The sequence below is a fragment of the Aspergillus costaricaensis genome, assembly GCF_003184835.1.
Source record: "Aspergillus costaricaensis CBS 115574 unplaced genomic scaffold BO79scaffold_22, whole genome shotgun sequence".
Classification (NCBI taxonomy): domain Eukaryota; kingdom Fungi; phylum Ascomycota; class Eurotiomycetes; order Eurotiales; family Aspergillaceae; genus Aspergillus; species Aspergillus costaricensis.
Window position 1 is genome coordinate 302,051 of NW_020291822.1, and position 22,011 is coordinate 324,061.

The following is a 22,011-nucleotide window of genomic DNA, read 5'->3' on the forward strand; positions in this document are numbered from 1 at the left end:
TATGGTACCCGTCCAGGCAGCCGAGGCTACGACGCTCAGGTTTGTGGGACATGCCTGGGGCAATCTCAAGCAGAGACCCTACCCCCCAAGATGTTCGTGGACTAGTTTGTGCGGTACGATCTATCTCCATCCCACATAGTTCTGGGGTGCTCACGTCTGCAGTGGTCGTACGGCCAGCCCTTCTCTCCGCCGCTATAATTCTCGCGATCGAGATCCCCTTGCTAAACCTCATGTCTCCATACGTGAGTCTTTCGCGTTGGCTTAGCAACTCTGCACATGTCTCGAACATTGTCGGTCACATGTGGCGCACTATAGATTGGTGCGTCCGTCTTTTTCCCTATTACTTACGGATTATTGAACCCCTAATGTTGTTGAGTAGGTGCTATATTCTTTACGGCTTATCAATCTAATTTGTTGCAATACTTCTTGCAACTCGCACATCATGGTATCTCGCGCAGTCCTTGATCTCCAACATGCTCTATGTGCTTCCGTGGGCTATCGTGTGTCAGGTCGTTCATCTCAATCCGGAAAATGCGTGGACATATCACAGCCTGGTATTTGGGGGTAGCCTAGTGTTCTCCTCTGTCGAGATCTTGGTCGTCGTTTCATTTTTGGCGTGGGGGCTACTTAAGGGGAAGTTAAGGCTCGATGCAGTTTGATCCCCGGCTTCACAAGAAGAGAGAGAGGGCTATCGTACCAGCTTTTTTAGAGGGCAGTGGAACAGGCCTGTTAAGCTTACCTGCTAATCGTAGGTTGTATGCTTCATCGAGCCTGCGGCTTCTAGCCATCGTCGATAATGAAGCCATCGCCTGCCTAGCTAATGCTTGATATGGCATAGGGTGGTCCCTTGAGATGATGGAGACGGGCCGATAAGATCCCCATCTGTCGCGTCAACCCCCACTGGCCACCTCAAGGAAAATGTACCTTTGAGGTTCGAATCCCATAGAACACGGTGCGCGCTACAACTTATCGAGTGACAAATATCCGGCAGACCCAAATGCTCGTCTCTATTCTAGGAATTTGTGCCTCTGAAAGCTAACATGATGCCGTCTTCATAGCCTCTCCTACAAGCTTGCCATATAAATCAAAGTAACCATCATGAGGAAACTATCATACAAGCTACTACATAATTACGTATTGCCGGAATCAGTATTCTGCCCCTGCTCGATGAATTTCAAGAGCCGCGGGGTTGTATTCTCATCAAGGAGTTCGAGATAACGCTCTGTGTAGGTCCTGTCAACGTGCAACCAACGACACCACGGAGCTTCTTGCTCAACTTACCACAACATAGCCACCTCTCGCTGACTGTGCGTAGAAATCCTCTAAAGATCCGCAACATCCTCAGATTGTCTTGACATGTAATCTCAACCAACAGCCTTTGTGTCACGAGTGCCGCGGCGCGATAGACCATGAGCATGGTAAACGGGGAAAGACGGTCAAAGTCTGCTATTGTGGTGCCGTTGACAAAGGAATCCAGTGTGGCGGCTAACGTCGCCAGGAGGTCGTTCAGAGACATCGTACCGATGGTATTACACGTCGTAATGATTTCATCAATGAAGGTGAGTTTACTGGCATTTTCGTATGCGAGAAAGAGTCCACTATACTGGTGTCAGATTGCGACAGACAAGCGCGTGCCTTGCCACTGGGAGGAATCTGCGAGACAAGAGGGAAAAGATTGACTTACGTATTGCAGAGACTCAATGCACCGGAATATACCTCGTCCGTATACCCAATGTCCTTGGTGACTATTGCCTGGAGATTGCTGGCGGTCTCCAGTAGTAGCATTATGTGTTGTGCGTCGGCAGCGCTATCTCCGGTGGGGTTGTTGAGCGCAGTATGCATTTTATCCAGGATATCAGCGGCCCCATAGAGCCTCGAGACTTTATAGAAAGCACTGGTGTGATCCTCATCGTAGAGACTGGAGCAGATTAGTTTTCTAAGACCATCGTGGATGTCGGGGGTGACTGAACCGGTAAGCGCAAGTCGCGAGCCGGATTCGATTGCTATGTATCTGCGAGGGTCAGCGGAGGATAGTTTAAAGTCCTTCATGGTTGGATGACTGACCTATCAAGTGTATAGATGCCACACCAGATAAAGGCCACTTCTGGTGTCGGTGTTCCATTATTTGAAGGGTCTGGCGATGATAGATATCTAGAATGAATGTTGAGTGCATCGGTGGCTCTGGCTGTGGCTCCGACGGAGATGTAAGCCGCTGGGTATAGCCCATGTACGACTTCGAACAACGTTATCAGCGTTCTCGCTTGGACAAGCTCGAGGGAGTGGATTCCGAGTCCCTCGATTAATGATGTCCAGCTCTTTGCCCATAAGTACAACGACTTGCATTTGCTCCCTTCGGAGAGTGGCGGTCTGGTATCCAGCATCACGATGCAGAAAGATAGCATCGCAAAGCTGAGGGAGGCATCATGCCATGACGATGGGAGCTGCCTTTGTGCCAAGTGAGAGAGGAAAGGAAACCAAGGATTGATTGATCGGATGTATCGGGCAAGAACGCTGTCCGGCGTGGCAGAATCGAGCCTTTCGATGATGGCATGTTTGATCTGCGCCGGTGTCAACGGCTCCCAGCCGAAATGTGTCTTCTCAGAAGCAGGTGATGGTGTGTTTTCGGGGGTGTTGAGCTCCACTGTATCATACGTGCATGATTTGTGGAGTCTGAGAGTGTATTAGCACAGATGCTGCGATACCTTAGGGGGGTACGTGGATATCACCACCTCTGGCAGAGTCCGCACTCTGGAAGAGCCCTGTCGCATCGCCTTTTTTGGCGCCGACATCGGGTACACGCTTTCTTCGCGATGCTTCCACTATCAAACGAGCTCATTCTAATTTTCTCTGCTCGAATCACGGCACAAATGCCAGGTATCGCGCGATAGAGAGGTGTAGAAGAGAGCGTCCGCTGCGTGCGGAGGCCAGCGGAAGAGGCCAGGGGGAGTGCGGAGATGCGGAGAGCGGTGCGGACTTTTCTTGCGGAAGTCCGCATCGGGGATCCGCAGGCCATGCCGACAACCACTTTTGCCCGAGATGATAGAAAGGCATAAATAGAGGCTGTTTCCTGGTCAAATGTGACTCTTCTGTACCCTCAATTCTTTCTCACGTATCAAATCTATCTAATTGTCAAAGCTCTCTCTCCGAGCACAATGTCGGAAATCAAAACCGTCGCGATAGCCGGAGTAAGAAATCCCGACCAAACACAACAAGTCTATAGGGTACTAACGCCTTCCTAGGCATCGGGTACTCTCGGGCCTCATGTTCTCAAAGCGCTCTCCGATGCCGGCTTTGATGTCACTGTACTCGCACGTGCGAAGAAATCCTATGATTCGAACGTCAAAGTCCTCGAAGTCGACTATACCTCCCACAGCTCCTTAACTGCTGCGCTCCAAGGTATCGATGCCGTCGTCTCAACCGTCAGCGCCGAAGCAATCGAGGGCCAAACTATTTTGATTGATGCCGCCATCACGGCCGGGGTTAAGCGCTTCATTCCGTCTGACTTTGGCACGGTTACCACCAACCCCAAAGTCGAGGGTTATCCGTTGTATAGTTCCATGGCCAAGATCCAGAAGTATCTCCGGGAAAAGAGCGCGGGCGGCGATATCACTTGGACGGTCCTCGGATGCGGCGCCTTTTTGGACTTCCTCTTGACCACTTCGGTTTTCCTGGACTTTGCGAAGCACACTGTCACTCTGCTGGACGATGGCGATAACAGGCTCAGCACAACCTCATTGTCAACGGTTGGAAAGGCCGTGGCTGCAATCCTGACGAACTTCGAGGCTACAAAGAATAGGGTTGTTTTCACGTCCGAGGCAATCGTGACTCAGAATGAGTGGTTGAGATATGCAAAGGAACTCAAGCCTGGAACTGAGTGGGATGTGACCAAGGAGCAAACAAGTGCGGTTTTGGCAGAAAGCCTGGAGCAGCTTGCTGCGGGTGACCATACCATGCCAGTTATCTTGAAGCTCCTTAGAGGGACTGCTCTGGCCGGCGACGCCTACGGCGGCGCGTATGACGTGAATGACAATGAGTTACTGGGGGTGAAGGAGTTGACTTCCGACCAGATCAAGAAATTGATTGTTGAGAAGATCTAGGAGGACTATTGGAGATTTAGGTGATAGCTAGGCTGAACCCATACATGTTTCTAGAGGGAAAAAAGCTTGAGTACTACTCAGAACCTAGCAAGAGACCGTGCGTACCCATGCTCCAACTCCTTCGACATACCCTCGACATCAAAGTACCAGATCTTGTGCGACCTGCGGGTGATTTCTTCATGGCCTTTGGTCATATCCTGGCCACAGGCCGGATCGATCCACTCGTAAATATCGCATGCTTCGCGACTACTACGAACAAGCCAATGAGATCGCTCATACCGCACATCACTGAAGACGGAGAAGGCTGTCTCTAGCAGAGCCCATCGATCGCTCCGGCCGTGAGCTATGCGGTCCTTCTGAACCCGGTCCAAGAGTTCACATAGAGCGAGGGCATCTTCAGTCCCGATCCCTGCACCTGCACCATGGTGCGGAGAAGAAGCGTGGGCAGCATCACCCGCGATACAGATTCTCTCACGGGAATAGGAAGGGGCCGGATGGTCCATCGCATCGAACACAGCTCATATGTCCAATTCCGACGTCAAAAGGTCGATGATCGACCTCACTGTAGGGCCCCAGTCTGAAAACACGACCGCAACTTCGTCCTTTGTCGCAGGCTCCGACATTGGCTGTCCGAGCGGCCAGTCTGTAGGATCATTGACAAACGCAACGATATTGAGCAGTTTTTGCTTCGCGACGGGGAAATGGAGAACGTGCGCCTTCGGGCCACCATACATGTGCTGATTGCAAGTCGGTATCAATGAAGCGGCGTTAACTTGATTTGTATCGAACGACAGTTATTATTCTCACATGATTATGTCCATAGTACAGATTGCCCTTGGGGGGAGCATGAGTCCAATCACGGCTCAAATCCTTGGGAATATCTTCTACTCCTGCGAGCGCCATCTCTTCCATCAACTCATCCACAACTGCTTAGCAATCTTCTCCCCCTTCGGGGTATTCAAAACAGGTGCACACCTAAGAAGCCAACCATGCACAGTGAACTTGCGCAGCAATCTGTCCACCCTCGCTATCTGAGATTCCGTGCACCTTTCTTTATGTGGCCGATCTCTAGTACTACGTCTCCTTCACCGCCTAAAGTACCATCATTGTTGCCTGTCGTAGCTCATACGCAGCAATTCACTCCTACACTCGTTGTACATCGAAGCCATAAACCTCAATATCAACATCACTTCCATCTCATACATCTCATGCAGAACAAAACACCCCACACCCAAGAACCCGCCAAACCATCACTTCCTCCTCCTCCACCCCCAGAACCAAATCTAACCAGAAAACCCCCACCCACCCCACTACTGCCCCTCAGCCAGAACAACAAACCCCTCCACCCCCCGCCCACCTTCCCAATATACTACTTCTTCTACGGAACCCTAACCTCCCCAACGCAAGTTGCCCGAATCCTCGATCTACGCGCGGAGCCACGCCTCCGCAAAGCAGAAGTAACAGGCTACGCCATTGCTAAATGGGGCGATTACCCCGCCCTTATCACTGGGAACGAAGGACAAGTGGTATCGGGCTCTGCGTACCTAGTCAAGTCCGAGGAAGAGGCAGAGAAACTAGCACGTTATGAGACGAATGCGTATGAAGTTGTGGATTGTTTGATCTTCTTCACGGATGGGGAGCAGCCGGACGAGGCTAGTGGGAGGGTTTTTGTGTATGCGGGGGATGCGCAGGCGCTGGTTGAGCGGCGGTTTGATCGGGTGCTTTGGGGGAGGCAGATGGGTGGGAGGGTAGGGTTATGATTGATAGTCTTCGTATGGTCGGAAATATGGATTTGCTCTCGCTGCTTGTCTCTTAAACAATACTTATCCACTATGCACCTATCCAAACGTACATCTACAACAAAACCATCCCCAACCCCGCCACCACACCCGTAACAACATACACACCCACCTGCCACGCCCCAACACGAACCATCATCACACTTCCCCTTCCCGAACTCGCACTCCCTGCCGACCCAACAGCACTCACACCCGCCGTTCCACTCGCACTCCCACTCCCCGCCGCTGTCGCCGATGGCTTACTCGTAACCGTCCCCGTCCCCTCCGTCCCAGCCTCCTTCATCAGCGCGCTACACGTCCCCGTCGCCTTCACCGTAGCAGTCGTGGTCGCAGACCCCCCAAACCCACACGCATTCGCCTTCTTCCCCTGCTCTTGCCAATACTTATCGAGGACGAAATTCAACTGCTCCTTTGCGCCGCACATGCTATACGCGCCATACTTACCTGTAGTACCGTTATGCAAGATGCCATCGCAGGAGGTCATTCCGCACACAGTGCTGAATAGGTCTGCGTAGTCGCTGGACGAGACGGAGTCTTTGACGACGCATCCGGAGGCGTTCTCCATGCAGGTGCAGAGTTGTTCGTTGGGGGTGGGTGGGAGTGGGGAGGATGTGGCCAGCCAGGAGTTAGATGATACAGCAGGGCAGGATTCTAGGGCGGTGTTGGTGGGGGTGTAGGACGCTTTGTTTGTGCCGGTGGGTGTGGCGCTGGCCATTTGGGAGGAGTAGTAGGTGAAGTCGGCGAGTTTGGAGACGCTGGTGCTGTCGATGGCGGAGACGAGGCCTATTCATGTGATTAGTTGACGGTGCTCCAGTTGTTGCAGTGAACAAGGGCAATAGTGGGGTGGGGATTACCGTAATCATTATCCGTCTGGAAGTACATATACACAATACCACCGGACCAGACATCATTCATCTTCTCCCCAAAGAGCGTCTTGATCTCCGTGAACTTCCTCGGCTGGACCTCATTACATCCATACTCGGAGAAGAACACCGGCACGGAGTAATTCCTAAACTCTTCCGTCCGCTTATCAAACCCGGACTTAGTATAACTCGACTCTCCACACCAGGAGTAGATGTTATATCCCCAGAAATCAATACTCTCGTCCTCACTCCCACAGTTAAAGTAATCCGCCATATTGTCCCTGATGTCGGAGTCATCGTTAGTCGCATACCCGACACCAATGGACCGGTATCCCTGGCTCTTGATGTAAGCCTTCGTATCCCGGACGGCGGCTTTGACGAAGGCGCTGGCGTCCGTGGTAGCGACGTCATTGGAGACTTCGTTGCCGGCGAAGAAGCCCAATGTGTTGTTGTATTGGATGAGCTCGTCGATGACGTTCGTGTAGCGCGTGTAGAGACTGGTTTCCCAGGCCGGGTCGGAGCGGTCGATGGATTGGGTTGGGTTGGAGAGGTCCGAGATCACGTATATGCCGGCGGCGGCGAGTAGGTTCATGCATGTGCTGTGGTCTTTGGTGGGGTCGATGGCGTAGACGCGGATTACGTTGGTGTTGAGTTCTTGCAGGATGGGGACGTCGCGTTTGCAGAGGGTGGGGTTGGCGAGGGGATCGGTGTAGCTGGAGGATGAGTTGCCGGTGTAGTCCTCTAGGAAGGGTTAGAAGGAGTGTTTGGGGGGGGTGAGGGTTAGGGGACGTGCCTTGGTAGGCGACACCGCGGATGTAGCTGATATGGTTAGTTTGAATGAGTAGGGTCTATGGGTAATGGGAGAGTACAATTGGGTGTTGTTGCTGCTGTAGAAGAATTTAGATCCCTAGATGTCGTCAGCTAGGATTAACATCTCAGCTGAGCTGAGCTGGTTTACCTTAATGACGATGGGATCAATGTCCACTGCAAGAGCAGAGCCCATCAGGGCTGCTCCAACAGCCAGAGACAGTTTCATGGTAACAAACAAACAAAATGGATGTATAAAAGAGCGACTGATATCAAAAGAGCGACTATAATGACGGAATTCCAAACTCAAACACCCCCGGGATTTCACCAGACATTTAAACAGCAGCCTTTTCTTCTCCTCTGTCCACCCACGACTCAATCACCCCGTAACCGACGCCCCTGCCATGACCTTTGCGACACGCCAAGATCAAGCCAAGTATAGCTGCCTGAAAAGTCCAATATTGAGCCAAGCAACCAAGACCTATACGGTGAGTAGGAGTGGCTATTGGGTGGAACGTTATCCCAAAACATGGTGTAGTGGCCGATAGCGTCTTGGTGAAGTGGATGCTTATCTCCGGATAGAGGCAAGCAGTGGGTCGGAGTCGAAGACCGGATAAACTATATGTACGGCCAAGACCTCGCCTGCTGGTCGGTCAGAAAATAATGAGCGTGCCAAGAGAGCGGAAGCTGCGAGGGTGTTTTTCATTTGTCCGGAAGCGAGAAAAGTCTTGGGATGTCGATACAGGCAAGTAGTTGTCGATCAGTGCGAGCTGTAGTTAGGTTTCATTGCGAACACCGCATGGAAAGTATGTGATAAGATAGCAGGTAACATTCCAGAAGCATACCCAGTAAAGTAATATACACGCTCAATCAAACCAAATCATATCCATGTCCATATCCATACGTCGTCCAGCGCCGAACCCAAACGTAATCACAAGAATCAAACATCATTCGCAGTATATTCACACGCCATGTGTCATCTCACATGGCCTCACGACGACGTCGCTCGATGGCTGCCTCAAACGATCGAATGGTGTCCAGCGGCCGCTCGAATCGGTAACGGGTAGGGTTGGACAAATCGGGTTCAGCTGCAGAGACATCCAGGTTAGCTGGCATATCCTCATATCTTTCAACTGATGAGATGGTAGTGTGATAAACGTACTGATGACTTTGCCCTCGCGATCGCGATGCTGCATTGAGCGTAGAGAGAATCCACTCGATCCAACGCTGTACACTGTTTACCATATTAGCAAGAGACCAGAAAAGCCACTGCTATGTTCACATACCAGCCTCTTCACCTCTCAACGCCTGGTTCGGGTCCGACTTGCTGGACAGGGAACTCTTGCCAGCCGAGTGACCCGTCTCGGGCCGGTCAGGGTTAACCGGGGGAGCAGGAGGAGCAGCAGCAGACATTGTGATGTGATAGGATAGGAATGAATTTTTTTTTCTCGTGTTGGTAGATGGCTAAAATCTTGGCCAGAGAGGAAGGAACCACGGATAAGATATAAGAAAGAATCTTGGTAGAGATGACAGATGGAAAAGGTGGAGTGAGTCGGAAGAGGTGGGAAGACACATGCCAGACGGGGCCTATAAATGCAAGAAGCAGCCCGGCTGCATGAAAAAGGTCAGCATGGGCGACTGAGTTTGGAAGCTGACCTGCAGCATCACGCAAGACCGGCCAATGATGGGCATGAGGTTGCGAGCCTTGTTGCCTTTCCAGCCGGGTCTGTGACGCGGCCGCCCGGGCTGGGATGGAAGGATGAGCGGAGGGGGAGGCAATGGAAGCAGGTCCGTGACGTTAGCAGGCCCGCACCCTCCTCTGAGGTAATTGAGAGATGTTATTGGTGTAATAGCTTGCCAAGCTTCCACTACTGCACAAAACCCAAGGCTTATCCGGGGTTTCAACCAATAGAAGTGTCTAATCCCCTGGCCGCAAAAAAGATGGGCCGCGCAATCACGGGGGCTGAGGCCGTGGCAATTGCTATTCTAGGCAGCCAGATTTGCATCCGTTGCTGTTCCTGGCAGGTCCAAATGGGGTGATGACGCTTTGAGTCCGCACATCATTAGGGGCCGCCCCAAGTTCTGTCAGGGTCTCGCTCGATCCGGCATGCCCGTGCCTGATGCAGTGTTTCATCCTCTGGAATGTACGCAAAGGTCGCGTTTCGGTTGCCAAGCCACAGGTCTAGAACCACGACTTGGTCGGAATAGGGTCGATCTGTACGTAGTAATGAATCACAGTAGGTATGAGATGCTCTTTCAGTGAGTTGTCTCTCTCCACTGCACTCCAACCGCTCTTGGCGGCCCATCATTGCCGGATCACACTAACACACGGCACATCGCCTGGAATTACTCATAGCCACCTTGTCATGGTGACATCTGAAACACGGTCGCGCCTGTTGATCCGCGAGTCCCGCTAAACGATCACCTCGGCTCGTGAACGACGGGGGCCCCGAGGATCAGGGGCTCGCCGCGTTATGGCCCGTGTTGGTTGTGTCGTAAGTTCGTAACGGTTCCTGGCTGAGACGCTGTTTCACCGAGTAAAAATAGACAAAGTTACTCAAAAATCAGGCGACGAATCGATATCGCGGGCATTGTTAATTGTTGCTCCGATCGCCGTCGCTCAACTCGATCGCCATTTTAGTGCGCTTGATAAGTCTCAGAGCAGCTCAGCCATGAGTGATAAATATAGTACATGCTTCTGCTTAACAATCAGGATATAGAAACTTCCGTCCGAGCATCAATGATAGGCGGCACACCGTGCTGTGGAAATCCCATCGGATAAATTCTCAGAGCGATCAATGGGGCTGTCTCAGAGGAGGGAAATAAAACTTCCGAAGCACATTTATGCAGAATGTCGGTTCCTCGCATTCCCGGTGTGCTTTATTCTGCATGAGCATTAAGCATTGCTAGTTTTCAGCCCCATAAAGATGAAACTTGATAATACATAATACCAACTCTTTACTCATGGAATATTGAATGTCAACGTCAGCTACGCGTTCTTCCAGCTTCCAGAAAGGTGGGTCATGACTCCAAAGGTCGGATTTAAGCGTCTTCTTCCATTGATCTTCGGAATTGGCTTCCATAAGGAGCAACTGTGTAGTTCAATCTGCAGTATTAGCTTCCTGACGTGCGATGGCACGAGGTTGACACTTCCGCTGTGGTACGTAAGCTGCTCCGTCAGCCTTGTCCCATGGCAAACACACTGGGGTGGTCAGAGTGAGCTCAATGATTGTCTGCTGAATCGTCCGATGAACCACGGAAATATACATAGTTTATTCTACTCTGGGCTGTGCCTGTTCTGCGTTCAATGGTAGGTGTGGTTCATCTTTGGATAACCTTTAAACTTACATGGAGCCATGTTTTCTGCTGCCCCTACAATGGAACCAGATTTGTAACCTCGGTATGATATCGACGGGGATTATCTAATTCAATTGATCATAGATTCTATGGTTTAAATAGCCTTTACAGGCTTACATCTTGCCAATGCGATCGAAGTTCTACATTGGTGCGTGGAAATCCCCCCTTGTCGTATTTTGTGGATATAAGTATGTCTGCTCTGGCCCTCAGGCACCAACAATGCTAGTCTGTGAAGCTTGTGCTAGTATTAGAGAAGTTCAGTCGTGCAGGATACTGCCGTCAACTGTCTCCCATCAATTAATTGGCACCTAAATATAGACTGATTACCGTCCCTCGATCCTCATCCAGATGGAGCTAGACTCCCAAATTTAGTCCACCATTGTCTCAATATTCTGGCGTGCTTACAATCTCACGCTCGAAACTAGTTTTACGAGCTGAAGCCCCAGACCGCTCCAATTGAAAGTAATACGCACAATTTCTGCCTCACTTGTCAGAACCCGCTCCTGGTTCGCTGCATGAGTGAGTTCTCCGGAATACAATACCGCTGGGCTATCCGGTAGAAGAGTTGGATCCTGAGTCGACACACTCAGAACGCGCATCTCTTATTAGCTTATGTGGATGTGAGATTAGACCCTCACATTGTTTATGTCAAGTACGAATATATATGTCACGAGTATGTTTTTTGCCACCCGAAGCCAATGAAGGAAGCCGAAAGCGCATCTACAACAATGTAAATTCGCATGCTATTTGCATCTGAGAAAATTAGATAACGATGAGAAGCCCGTAGATCGAACATATATTTTCAAAGATAGATGTTTCAAGACATTCTCCCGGACTTTTTGGAAACGCTCACACATTTACGGATGCGCACTTGGGTGGAATCGCCCGTAGACCTCAACATCACTTACAAGAGAACTTGTTCAATAAATAGTGAAAATGCGAAGGAGAGTGGTATGGATTCAACTAGTAGATGCTAGTAAGTGTGGATTCTGAGACATCCGTCTATGATTCATGCGGGACTAAATTGGGGAAATATATATTTTTCCACTGGGTGGATCAAGAACCAGGCAACGATATTCTACATTCCACGATGGATAGAAAAGAGCAGTGCGACATGTGGATCGTATCTCTGGTAGTTATCAACCAATATCTACCCTGTTAGAATGTTCCAGGCAATGCTCATGGCATTACGCAGCATTGCTATGACAGAAAGCGTTGACCTGAGGTTTCGCATACTTAACGATATTCCACATCCAGAGTGGTCATCTATAAAATCCCCATGGCGAAAGACACTGATATCTTTAAAGATAGAGAGATGCTTTATATAATCGTAGTATTATCTCAAAATACTGTGATAAGGGCAAGTGAGAAGAGGTTAGTAGGCCCAAGAATGGCGGCTGCGATGTAGAAGACAGCTTGCTAGAACATAACAATACGATTTAGTTGGTTCGAGTGTAGTCAATCCACTTTACATTCTTTCCAAGGATCTTCCTAACGACTCAGCAAGCAACATGATATATAATTAGCCTTCTCCAAAGCTGCACATTGGCTGTGGAAGATCTAGTCCCCTACATCGAGGAACGGAGCACTGAGATTCGTGCAACAAGACACCAACCCATTCTCACACATATTGGACAAGCTTCATAAATTTCATTTCCGGCAGTATAAACTCCATCTGAGTCTTCCATCCAAAGAATACTTGCTGCGGATGTGCACACTGGAATCGAGAAACTTGTGTAGCCGAACAAAATGTAAGAGCGGTAGTTGCCATTAGTATGCTATTCATATCATCAAACATGTCACTGTTATGTCCAGGCACATCACTCGCGATTGCTATCCCAGGATACGTTGTCAATGGAGTGCTATGTCAAGTCCGCATGCGCGGATTGAGGAGCAATGACGGGTAAAGTTCGGATCGAGTGAGACGAATCGCCCAATAGCATGATGAATGCAGATTCCTCTTCCAAATAAGTAGTACTGCGCTGGAGTAATTTAATTTATGTTTGTGCGATATGTGCCCAGGATATTGACTATATTAGTATTGACGCGTTTGTTGCTAATCATGCTTCGATTATGACATGAAATCCACAGCAAATATATACCAAGACAGTGACTAGACAGATGACATAGTTCCGACCAGGCTTACGTAGGTAGATCAGGAGATTGATAAATCTCTCAATTGATCCAGATCATATATATATTCAAGTTTGAGGCTCTAAGGTCGCCTCGCAGATCTGCGTCGAGAAGTCACGGGCGACAGCGAACTGCTAAGTTTGTTGTTTCTCGGAGAGTATTCTACGAGTACGGCAGTACAAAACTATGTCTTGTGATCATTGTCGGCAAACATGCTCAAAAGCTTGGCTAGATTCGACTGTAAAATCCACTTTAAGCAACCGTCCATCATACTCATCATCCAATTAATCACTACAAGCAGCCTGTCGTATAAGCATGAATTTATCTCCAGCAGTATCAAGCACCACGGCACTCACCACCCCCCATCAAGAACAAAAAAAGAAAGATCCCAACCATCAGTTGTAAGTGGAAGACACTGCCCAGCCAAAAATCGGTGAACAACACAACTAGACAAACTACTCTGCTACATCCATCTCGTATTCAAACCAAGCTCACTGGACGCCAAGACTTCACTATACCCCGCGCGGTACAGCAGACCAGTCCCATCCAGTCACTATCATTACAGGAGAAGAGAAAAGAAGCGAAAGAAAAGTGAGACCGGAAGAAGTCCGCGCCCGCGGCATCTTGAATCCTGCGGGCTGCAGCCTCCATCACAAAAAGAGTGAGTTGTGTCGTGTCGAGTTAGTCTCGTGACTTGACCGGCAGATTTGGTCCACACAGAACTAATGAAAGTACGTACTGCATTAATCTGCGAGATAATGAATCCTGTCTGTGGGATAAGCGGGTGCACGGACGATGCAGATTTTTGGTTGTCATAACTCATCACTTTCAGTCCGTGCTTATGCTGCTGACAGTCCACGGTACTAAGATGATGTAGGTGTAATTGGTAGGAACTTTTGGTCCATCCAATAAAAGTCGAGGTATCCGACGGTAACTAGCAGCTATCCGAGGCTAGTTAACTTACTGTGGTGTTAACTTTCGACAATCTGTTCAATGTTCACTCATCACAAACTGTAGTCAGTTAACTAGTTCTCACGGGCTGGCTGTTAGTCACCCGCAGCTGCAACATGCTTAACATGCAGTATCTGACCGTAATAAGCCGAGAGTGATATACCCCAACCAGCAGGGATGGGTGGAAGGAAGGATTAGTCGAACACGGGAAGAGGAAAGGAAGACAAAAGTCCGCCCAGACACCTGTTACCGCATTGGGCAATGAGCGTCGTCTCGTTCTCCATCAACTCGAACGGTGTACACGGTAGATAGTGACTAGTGTACGTAGCGAGGGCACAGAGTAGCCCGCCTTGTCTCCACAGGCTGTCAACCACATGGATTGGCTCTTGCAGGGGAAGACACGGGATAAGAGCCGTGCCGTCCGTGAGGGTTCGTTTGGTTGGGGTGGTGTGGTTGAGTGGTAGTTTCTTGGGGAGGGTTTGTTCGGAGGATGTCATACGACTCCGTGTGTACTTGCATTGGATCTTTGTTCAAAAGGGTAGGAGTCTACTCTGTACAGTTACCTAGACTAGCTCTTGTCTGTCAGTCAGTCTCGGGTTTCACACGCTTGAATGAATCCCTGGCGGTTCGTCGGGTGACGTGGCATCCGCTCAGTGATTGACCGCTGGGTGATCGGATAGTCTAAATTCGATGAATCCATGGATCCCGGGGATACTCCTGAGCAACTGCCGAAAGTTACTCATTGCTTTGTTCTTAACTATATCTATAACGTTATAATATCATAAGTGCCAAAGATGTACTATTGCCAGCGTTAGTGGTGTAACGGTAACATTCAACCCTTCCATGATTCGATTATCGTGAGGTTGGGCCCTGGGTTCGACTCCCAGCTAACGCATATGTGTTTTATCTTTTTTTTTAGTTTTTGTTTATTCTTTTCTTCGAGTAGCAAATGCCGGGATGTACTTAGTATGCGTGATGAATTAGTATGTGATGCGACCAGCTGCACAACATGCACGGTTGGCCGACTGGTTCGTGGGGTGCGGGTAGCTGAACGATCGTCGTTCAACCAAGGAACCAGCAGGATCCCTTGCTTGTCTCTTTCCTTTATCGGTGAGTGGCACGAGTTGTCACCTGCAATGCTTTTTGCAATGTGTGTTGTCAACCATTTGTCATTGGAATTGCTCTTAGAGGTATACACACTAATTCAACGGGTCAGGAGATCATGAACTGCTGTCAATTGTTCTCGGTCTGAAAGAGCGCTTTCGCTCATGTGATCCGGAGTACACGATACGAAAAATAAACACAACACTGTCGTTGCTTTGAAAAGGTTTGAAGGACTAGTGTCTTACATTAGACTTGAAACGGCGTCAATGCCGGCCATTGAATACGGAGCTACTACTGGTGGATGGGATAGCAGAGCCGGTAAAATCTCCGACTACATTTTCGCAATCCGTTGCATGTCGTTGACACGACAAGTCAGACAACAGCCTTGCCGAGCACAATCCCAGACATTTGGCCAGAAATATCCCGGCATCTGTACTGATTTTACCTGAGGACGGGCGTATTCGCACAGATGCGTGCGCGCTTTAGACTTCGGAGCAATGACTTGATGGAGCATCCAGGCCGGACACAATTATACCTCAGTGAGTTATTGAAATGAGGAGGGCCGGCTGGGAGGTCCAATCAGCTGAGATTTGATGCATTCCTTCAATTCCAAGCCCGCAAATGAAGGTATATCAACGAATGTTAAGGTTAGGCCCATCACGATCAGTGGTTCGGGCCGTTTTCCGTCCCTGACAAAGAGACCGCCGATGAGGTGCTAGCAAACACCTGTGGCTACCAGTTCTGGCCGTCGTGTCTCCTATATGGCTGTGAGTAAACAAAGAACTGCGATGCAACTCAATCCTTATAGGGATAGATGGTGAGGCGGCGAACAAGAGATGGGCTGACAGGCATTGCGTGACCCCGAGGGGCCAAAGGGTGTCATGGCGTGTGAGTGGATACGCAGCCAGCACAATGCGAGATTGGGCAAGAGCGATCCCTGGCCGTTTGCTGTTGTATGTAGGCGTATTAACCTCACATAAACCCTTTTTGCGCTTGATTCGCACGGAAATACGGGGAAAGTCGGTTCGGGATTCGGGCGGGGAGGGCTCGGAGGTACTTTGTAGCTAGCACCAAAGTACTAACCAGCTGCTGGTCCATCCATCTCCGCCAGATCAACGTTCATTCGACCAGGATGTGTGCCAGGCAGAAACTAGCACGAAAATTCTTAGTCCCCGGGAATTAATCGGCATGGGTGGCGATTGCTGAAGAACTCGACAAACGTCATGGCTGACGTGGAATTGTTCTTTTCTTCGATCGGAAATCTTTTCCTGTCGTCCAGCATGACTTTTGCGATATTGAGAACCACGTGTGACTGTCTATTGCCTGGCAGATCGACGTTGGGGTAACCAGGAACAGTCGATAGTATGTAGAGGCGAATTCAATAATCAATGCAGCGACGATGATGACATTGTCATGCCACTGTTGCAGGGTAACAGCGCGAACACTTTTTAGGCCGATCAGCGACAGGCGAGGTGCTGTGGTTACTCAAAACGTAGACTCGCAGGCATAACGGTGAAGGATCGTAGAGCATGGGACGAGCCGAAGGGAGTGGACCCGACTGCTAAGCCTGAAGAATCGACGGTGACATGGCGAAATGGACGGACGGCACGAAGAAGTTCTCCAGGGGGGCTTATTGGTGAGAATCTGGATCTAGTGGAGTGGAGGCATGGAGGCAACTCCACAGCCGCTGGAGGGTCTGAGGGGCCCGGTGGGCAGCAGGGTTTTTTCTATTATTCAAGACGAAGAGACAAGGAAAATCATGGTCAGTTGGTCGAAGAAGAGGGAGAAAAGTGACCATCCAGGGGCGAGGAATGGATCAACCACGCAGGGCGGGAGAAAAGCAAGGCATACGAAGGCAGCCGAGGGGGGTTTGAGCTGGATAGTTATATCTAATAGTTTTCTACTAGTTCAAATTTGAGGGAATGTGATGTGCGCGATCCATCGAATTTGCTGCCCGCCACTCTTGTCTCCATTCGGCCGATATACAAATTAATGAATGGATTCCCCGATCGTGGCAGCGACGGATGGCCGTGCGATCGACTAAACCCGATGAAGGGATTGTACGGAGTAGAGGATGCGTGGAGAGCTGGCACTGGCAGGGAAGCTGCAGGCTGAAGTGCAAAAAAGTACACTGTAGTACTTGTGTATGCAGCAGCAGCAGCAGCAGCAGCAGGAGAAACTTGCCTCCGAATGGCAAGTTGCCCATAAAGAGATTCTTCAGGGAATTGACGTGGTTCTTTAGCCCGAGGGTCATGGCACATGGCAAGAAATAGACTCTGGGCAAAGACTCTGGGTCCGCTGGAGCTGCAATGGCGATTCGCTGCAGGGGGAGTGTGCAGAACAGGTCCAATGTCGATCTAGTCTAGGTGTAGTGATGATGATCGATGCTGTATTTGATCAATTTCTTCTGCTCTGCGCGGGACTTTTACCCAGTCAATCAATTATAGTCAAGGTCGGCTACTAGTGCGGATAGCCATGTGTCGCTCTCTCCTTTTTTTCTTCAGACTACTTAGGGCAGATTCGAGAGATGTGTGTATACACTGGGATATCCACAGAGTATATGATATCTATATGATGAAAATCGAGAGATTAAACCAGCCAATAAATGATATATAAAATAAATAATATAGAAATCAAACCTCATAATGCAACTAGAACACCTCCCCGTACAATACAAAGTAAAAGTCGATGCAGGCGGAGAAGAATCCGGCTGGCCCCGATAGGCGGACAAGGAGAGTTAGTGGGATGGATAGTCGTTCAGCGCCAACCAAACGGACCAACAAGCAGCTGCTGTTCTGTTGCTTCGCCAGTAGATGCCCTGCTGCATCTCCGTAAGCGACCGCCAGTCGGCCAAGGACTGACTGACTGGGTCAGGAGGGTGGAAGATGAAATGAAGCCCAATAGTTTTAGTCCTCTCGGGCACTACTGTACACACTACTAGTCCTTACTAGTCCTACTTACAGGCCCTGAACACCGATGGACGAATGGTTGAGGGTTAAAACGGTCATCGCGCATGGGGGGGTTTTTTTTTGACCAGCTTGACCTCGGGCCTGGTTCATCGCTTCCTTAATTAATCTAAAGGTGTTGGCTGCAGGCACGTCCTTTTATTTTTTCTGTTTTTCATTTCTTTCATCAACCTATTTTCATCCATTGGCATTTATTCTTGTCCTGCTTATCCCTCGAATACTCTGCTCTTCTGCCAGTATTCATTCATTCCATCACGGCGTATCCCACCACTTACGAGTCAAACTCATACCTTAAATCCCTTCTACCTTACTCAACTAGGTATAGACACTCCCTTTCCACCCCCCGGTCGCATATTGGGTCTTCCCCGGTGTGCTAATCTCGATCTGATCGTGCGGTGGAAATAGTTGCTTTTCGGTACTGTACTTCTTCCTTGTTTTCTCGTGGCTTCTAGTCCGTCAGTCAGTCTAGCCCTGGGGAAATCACTTCCACCGGGTTGCCCCCATTCCCTCCTCCCCTTTATTCTGGTGTTCTGGAAACTCGCACCTTGTTTCCTTGTTCGACAAATCTTATTTATTTATTCATTTATTATTCTGGGGCATTGAAACTTAATGAGTGGGGGATCCGATCACCGTTGCTTATTATTACGATATCATTAGAGAGCGACTTGACGACCCTCTTAACTTATTTTTCCCATCCCATCCCTTCCCGCATCGCCCGCCCGTCATCGCCCTCTTTTTCTCAATCCACCATGTGTTCCGACCGCGCTCCTCCTCCTCCCCCGGAATCCAGCGTCATTGAACCTGATGTGCGTATCTCTCTCTCTCTCTCCCTCCCCCAAACTTCAATTTGACTTTGCTCTCTTGTCAGCTCTAACTTTGTTGACCCCCCCACCACAGAACTTCAGCGACAATGACTCCACCTATCCCGGCTCGTAAGTTCCTACCCGCGACCTTCCCGACGTCTGGTTCCAACGGTTCGCGCTGACCGCAATCACAGGCTGGGCGATGCCAGCTACACCACCAGCATCACGTCTAGTGCCATGAACTATGCGTAAGTTCTCCTTGTCCCGCCACTCCTCCTTGCGACAACTAACCCATCCAGATATGAGGTACAGGAACCCATCCGCACCCACCCTTCGAGCCTCGGCTAAGTGTCGCAGAACGGTCGCAGATACCATTCCTACCACGAGGGAGAATACGTCCTGGTATGCCCATTCGATCAACCGCGTCGCATCGCCCCTACTGATCTCACAGCCCAATGATGAACAAGAACAAGATCGTCTCGACCTGGTTAGTGGCGCATTCTGAACCCGACGGGCGAGTCCAGCGTTGACCGGAACAGAGCCACCACATTTATCGCATGCTCTTCAAGGGAGAGCTGAACAGAGCGCCCATCAAGAATCCCGCGCGCGTACTAGACATTGGAACCGGAACGGGAATCTGGGCGATCGACTATGCCGAGTAAGCGGGGATATGTGATACCTCTGACAATCAATAGCGCTAATGCGTGCTGGCAGCGAGCATCCCGAAGCAGAAGTGATCGGTACGATGAGCGACACGACTAGGAATGGTGGATCACTGACAGGATGACGCAGGAAACGATCTCAGTCCCATTCAACCGTCTTGGTAGGTGTTGCCAGCTGCCGTTGGGGTCCACGCCGCTGACCGTCCAGGATTCCGCCGAATTGCCGATTCGAAGTCGATGATTTTGAGCAACCATGGTCCTACAGCAAACCTTTTGATTATATCCACGGTCGGGAGCTAGAAGGCTGCGTTCGCGATATCGACAACCTCTATCGCCAAGCACTCGAGAATCTGAAGCCGGGAGGATGGATGGAAATGGCCTCGATGGAGGTCAACACATACTCGGACGACGATACACATTTAAGGGCCAAGAATCTACTGGAGGGTATAGTCTACATGCATGACTGCGCTCGGGAGTATGGAAAAGATATGACCAGTGTGCACAGCTGGAAGGAGAAGATGGAAAAGGCCGGTTTCGTCAATGTCCGGGAAGAGATCTTCAAGGTATGATTCCCGACACATTGTGGCTTAATATCCATACTGACGGTCGCAGCTCCCCCAAAGCCCCTGGCCGAAGGACCCCAAGATGAAAGATCTCGGTCGCTATCACCAAGTCAACATGTTCGAGGCGCTGGGTCCGTACTGCTACGCGCTGTTCACGCGCGTGATGGGCTGGGAAAGAACGGAGATTGAAGTTTTTGTCGCCGGCATGAAACAGGAGTTGCGCGACTTGAATAACCACTTGTACACGAAAGTGCACATTGTGTACGGGCAGCGGCCGGAATGACATGTGGTGTGAGCATCTCTCATTGTGTCTGGTGTCGGCTGTTTTGATTATCGGGGCTTTTCTCCTTCGGATCATGTGATATGAGCCCATTCATTAAGCGTCTTTTCACGTCATGTCCAGTACTACTTATCATAATGCTTGTTGAATACGATGTAGGGTGACCTACAATGATTACACTACCATGCTTTATCGTCCATCCAACCCCTTGAGGGAATTCACCTACACTTTCTATATTTTGACTCCGGTGCTGCATACCACTACAGTCATCACCCATAACCATCCCATAATCCCCCCCTTGATTTAAACCACAGATTCCCCACTAAACTCCTCCCAATCTTTAACCGTGGAAATCCTCCCTCCTCTAAACGTATCACATCGGATATGTCGTAGCCCGATGTTGTTGTCTGCGTCGGGCTTTGGTGTCGAGGCGACTTTGCCATTTGGGTCTCTCGTGTGTTGCTGGCATGAGCATGAGGGGTAGCTGGTGTGGGGTGATAAAAGCAAGTGTCGCATAATCTACTTGTGCGGTCTGTTATGCTGATCATTATCGATTAGGATTGATGCTCATTGAGTAGTACTATGTTAGGTGGATTTGGAACAGAGCAATACTGTGCCCTAATGCGGTAAATTCTGACAATCCTATTATCATCATATGCATCCTTCTGACTATCGACCACTGCTATATCTCCCCAGTCAGTCTCTGCTCTTTTCAGATATGCTCCGCCAGTGGGATTAGATCTCCTGTCATAACAGTCCAAAGTTAATCGTCACTTGTCACACCCAAATAGACAATAGACTACTTAGTAGAGTAGTATCTTGTCCCGTATCTCTCTTGAGACCAAAACAGATTGGTCATTTGATATCCGTGAAAATACCCAGATTGATGTAAATAACGACCGTTCCCGACTCCAATTTTGACTATTACCCGACGGACAATCATTCGATAGTGGCATAATACCAGGGTTTAGCGGCTCCAAGAGGACAGCAAAGACAATAATACCTGGATAGATATAATAGGCTTTGGGCTGTTTCTGCCATGTAATCATTTGGCTGCATGTCAAGACAAACATCCAGTTATGGTTGAGATATTGGAATTTCAATGGATGAATTTCGCACTGTATAACAACAGTGGTTAAGAGGGGATAACTGCGTCTGAATCCTAATAACCAACAGGGAGCCCTTACAGGCGGTGATAATTTCATGAGAGCACTAAATAGATTTGATAAGCAGACTGAATATACTTTTAAGCTCCTGAATAATAGTCTTAATAAAAATAATAAATTTAATTAGTATAGAATTCTTAATTCTTATTATAAATATATTTAGCTAATTTAGTAATGGCTTCAGTATCAGTCTTAACTCTTAATCTTAAATTTAAATCTTTACTCGTAAGGAGTTCCCTTAGCTCTTTATAAATTATTATAATACTGCTGTAGATTATGATAAATTTTAAGATAGGATTAAATTTATATAAAATATTAATTATACAGCTTAGTAGTGGATATTCTCAGAGCTGAATATACTATATTTATAGGGATGCAGTTAGTTTATGACAGTGATCAGTGAGTCGCCTAATGAGTATATGTGATGCGCTACATCGCCGAATTTATGTTGTAAACAGGC

The 22,011-nt window shown here is 49.2% G+C and overlaps 8 protein-coding genes and 1 non-coding gene across 9 annotated transcripts; 4 read left to right on the top strand and 5 right to left on the bottom strand.

Annotated features, from left to right (window-relative positions):
- Window positions 1-1,130: 1,130 nt before the first annotated feature.
- On the bottom strand, window positions 1,131-3,013 carry BO79DRAFT_256627 (Zn(II)2Cys6 transcription factor; the record flags this gene model as incomplete). Its single annotated transcript, XM_025686205.1, has 5 exons — window positions 1,131-1,222; window positions 1,282-1,598; window positions 1,685-2,011; window positions 2,065-2,670; window positions 2,748-3,013. The coding sequence occupies 5 exons, from the start codon at window positions 3,011-3,013 to the stop codon at window positions 1,131-1,133; spliced, it is 1,608 nt and encodes a 535-aa protein (XP_025537967.1).
- Window positions 3,014-3,152: 139 nt separating this feature from the next.
- BO79DRAFT_269505 (aromatic alcohol reductase) lies at window positions 3,153-4,109 on the top strand (the record flags this gene model as incomplete). Its single annotated transcript, XM_025687203.1, has 2 exons — window positions 3,153-3,185; window positions 3,240-4,109. The coding sequence occupies 2 exons, from the start codon at window positions 3,153-3,155 to the stop codon at window positions 4,095-4,097; spliced, it is 891 nt and encodes a 296-aa protein (XP_025537968.1). The 3' UTR covers window positions 4,098-4,109.
- A 65-nt stretch (window positions 4,110-4,174) lies between these two features.
- BO79DRAFT_256629 (uncharacterized protein) lies at window positions 4,175-4,521 on the bottom strand (the record flags this gene model as incomplete). Its single annotated transcript, XM_025686206.1, has 2 exons — window positions 4,175-4,453; window positions 4,513-4,521. The coding sequence occupies 2 exons, from the start codon at window positions 4,519-4,521 to the stop codon at window positions 4,175-4,177; spliced, it is 288 nt and encodes a 95-aa protein (XP_025537969.1).
- A 94-nt stretch (window positions 4,522-4,615) lies between these two features.
- BO79DRAFT_256630 (uncharacterized protein) lies at window positions 4,616-5,000 on the bottom strand (the record flags this gene model as incomplete). The annotated part of the gene is made up of 2 exons (XM_025686207.1): window positions 4,616-4,834; window positions 4,905-5,000. The coding sequence occupies 2 exons, from the start codon at window positions 4,998-5,000 to the stop codon at window positions 4,616-4,618; spliced, it is 315 nt and encodes a 104-aa protein (XP_025537970.1).
- Window positions 5,001-5,305: 305 nt separating this feature from the next.
- BO79DRAFT_238726 (gamma-glutamylcyclotransferase family protein) lies at window positions 5,306-5,857 on the top strand (the record flags this gene model as incomplete). The annotated part of the gene is made up of 1 exon (XM_025684842.1): window positions 5,306-5,857. The coding sequence occupies one exon, from the start codon at window positions 5,306-5,308 to the stop codon at window positions 5,855-5,857; it is 552 nt and encodes a 183-aa protein (XP_025537971.1).
- A 94-nt stretch (window positions 5,858-5,951) lies between these two features.
- Window positions 5,952-7,795, bottom strand: BO79DRAFT_151788 (glycoside hydrolase family 72 protein; the record flags this gene model as incomplete). Its single annotated transcript, XM_025678664.1, has 5 exons — window positions 5,952-6,679; window positions 6,751-7,500; window positions 7,568-7,578; window positions 7,629-7,666; window positions 7,718-7,795. 5 exons carry the CDS (start codon window positions 7,793-7,795, stop codon window positions 5,952-5,954), a joined length of 1,605 nt encoding a protein of 534 aa, XP_025537972.1.
- Window positions 7,796-8,547: 752 nt separating this feature from the next.
- On the bottom strand, window positions 8,548-8,979 carry BO79DRAFT_256633 (DUF2406 domain-containing protein; the record flags this gene model as incomplete). Its single annotated transcript, XM_025686208.1, has 3 exons — window positions 8,548-8,654; window positions 8,729-8,800; window positions 8,853-8,979. The coding sequence occupies 3 exons, from the start codon at window positions 8,977-8,979 to the stop codon at window positions 8,548-8,550; spliced, it is 306 nt and encodes a 101-aa protein (XP_025537973.1).
- A 5,836-nt stretch (window positions 8,980-14,815) lies between these two features.
- On the top strand, window positions 14,816-14,902 carry BO79DRAFT_t168. The gene has a single exon. It is a non-coding gene; the product is annotated as a tRNA-Gly (tRNA).
- Window positions 14,903-18,650: 3,748 nt separating this feature from the next.
- BO79DRAFT_209903 (class I SAM-dependent methyltransferase) lies at window positions 18,651-20,554 on the top strand. The gene is made up of 10 exons (XM_025682697.1): window positions 18,651-18,883; window positions 18,975-19,009; window positions 19,075-19,128; window positions 19,249-19,282; window positions 19,332-19,367; window positions 19,420-19,538; window positions 19,595-19,620; window positions 19,673-19,703; window positions 19,751-20,105; window positions 20,155-20,554. The coding sequence occupies exons 1-10, from the start codon at window positions 18,827-18,829 to the stop codon at window positions 20,386-20,388; spliced, it is 981 nt and encodes a 326-aa protein (XP_025537974.1). The 5' UTR covers window positions 18,651-18,826; the 3' UTR covers window positions 20,389-20,554.
- Window positions 20,555-22,011: the final 1,457 nt, after the last annotated feature.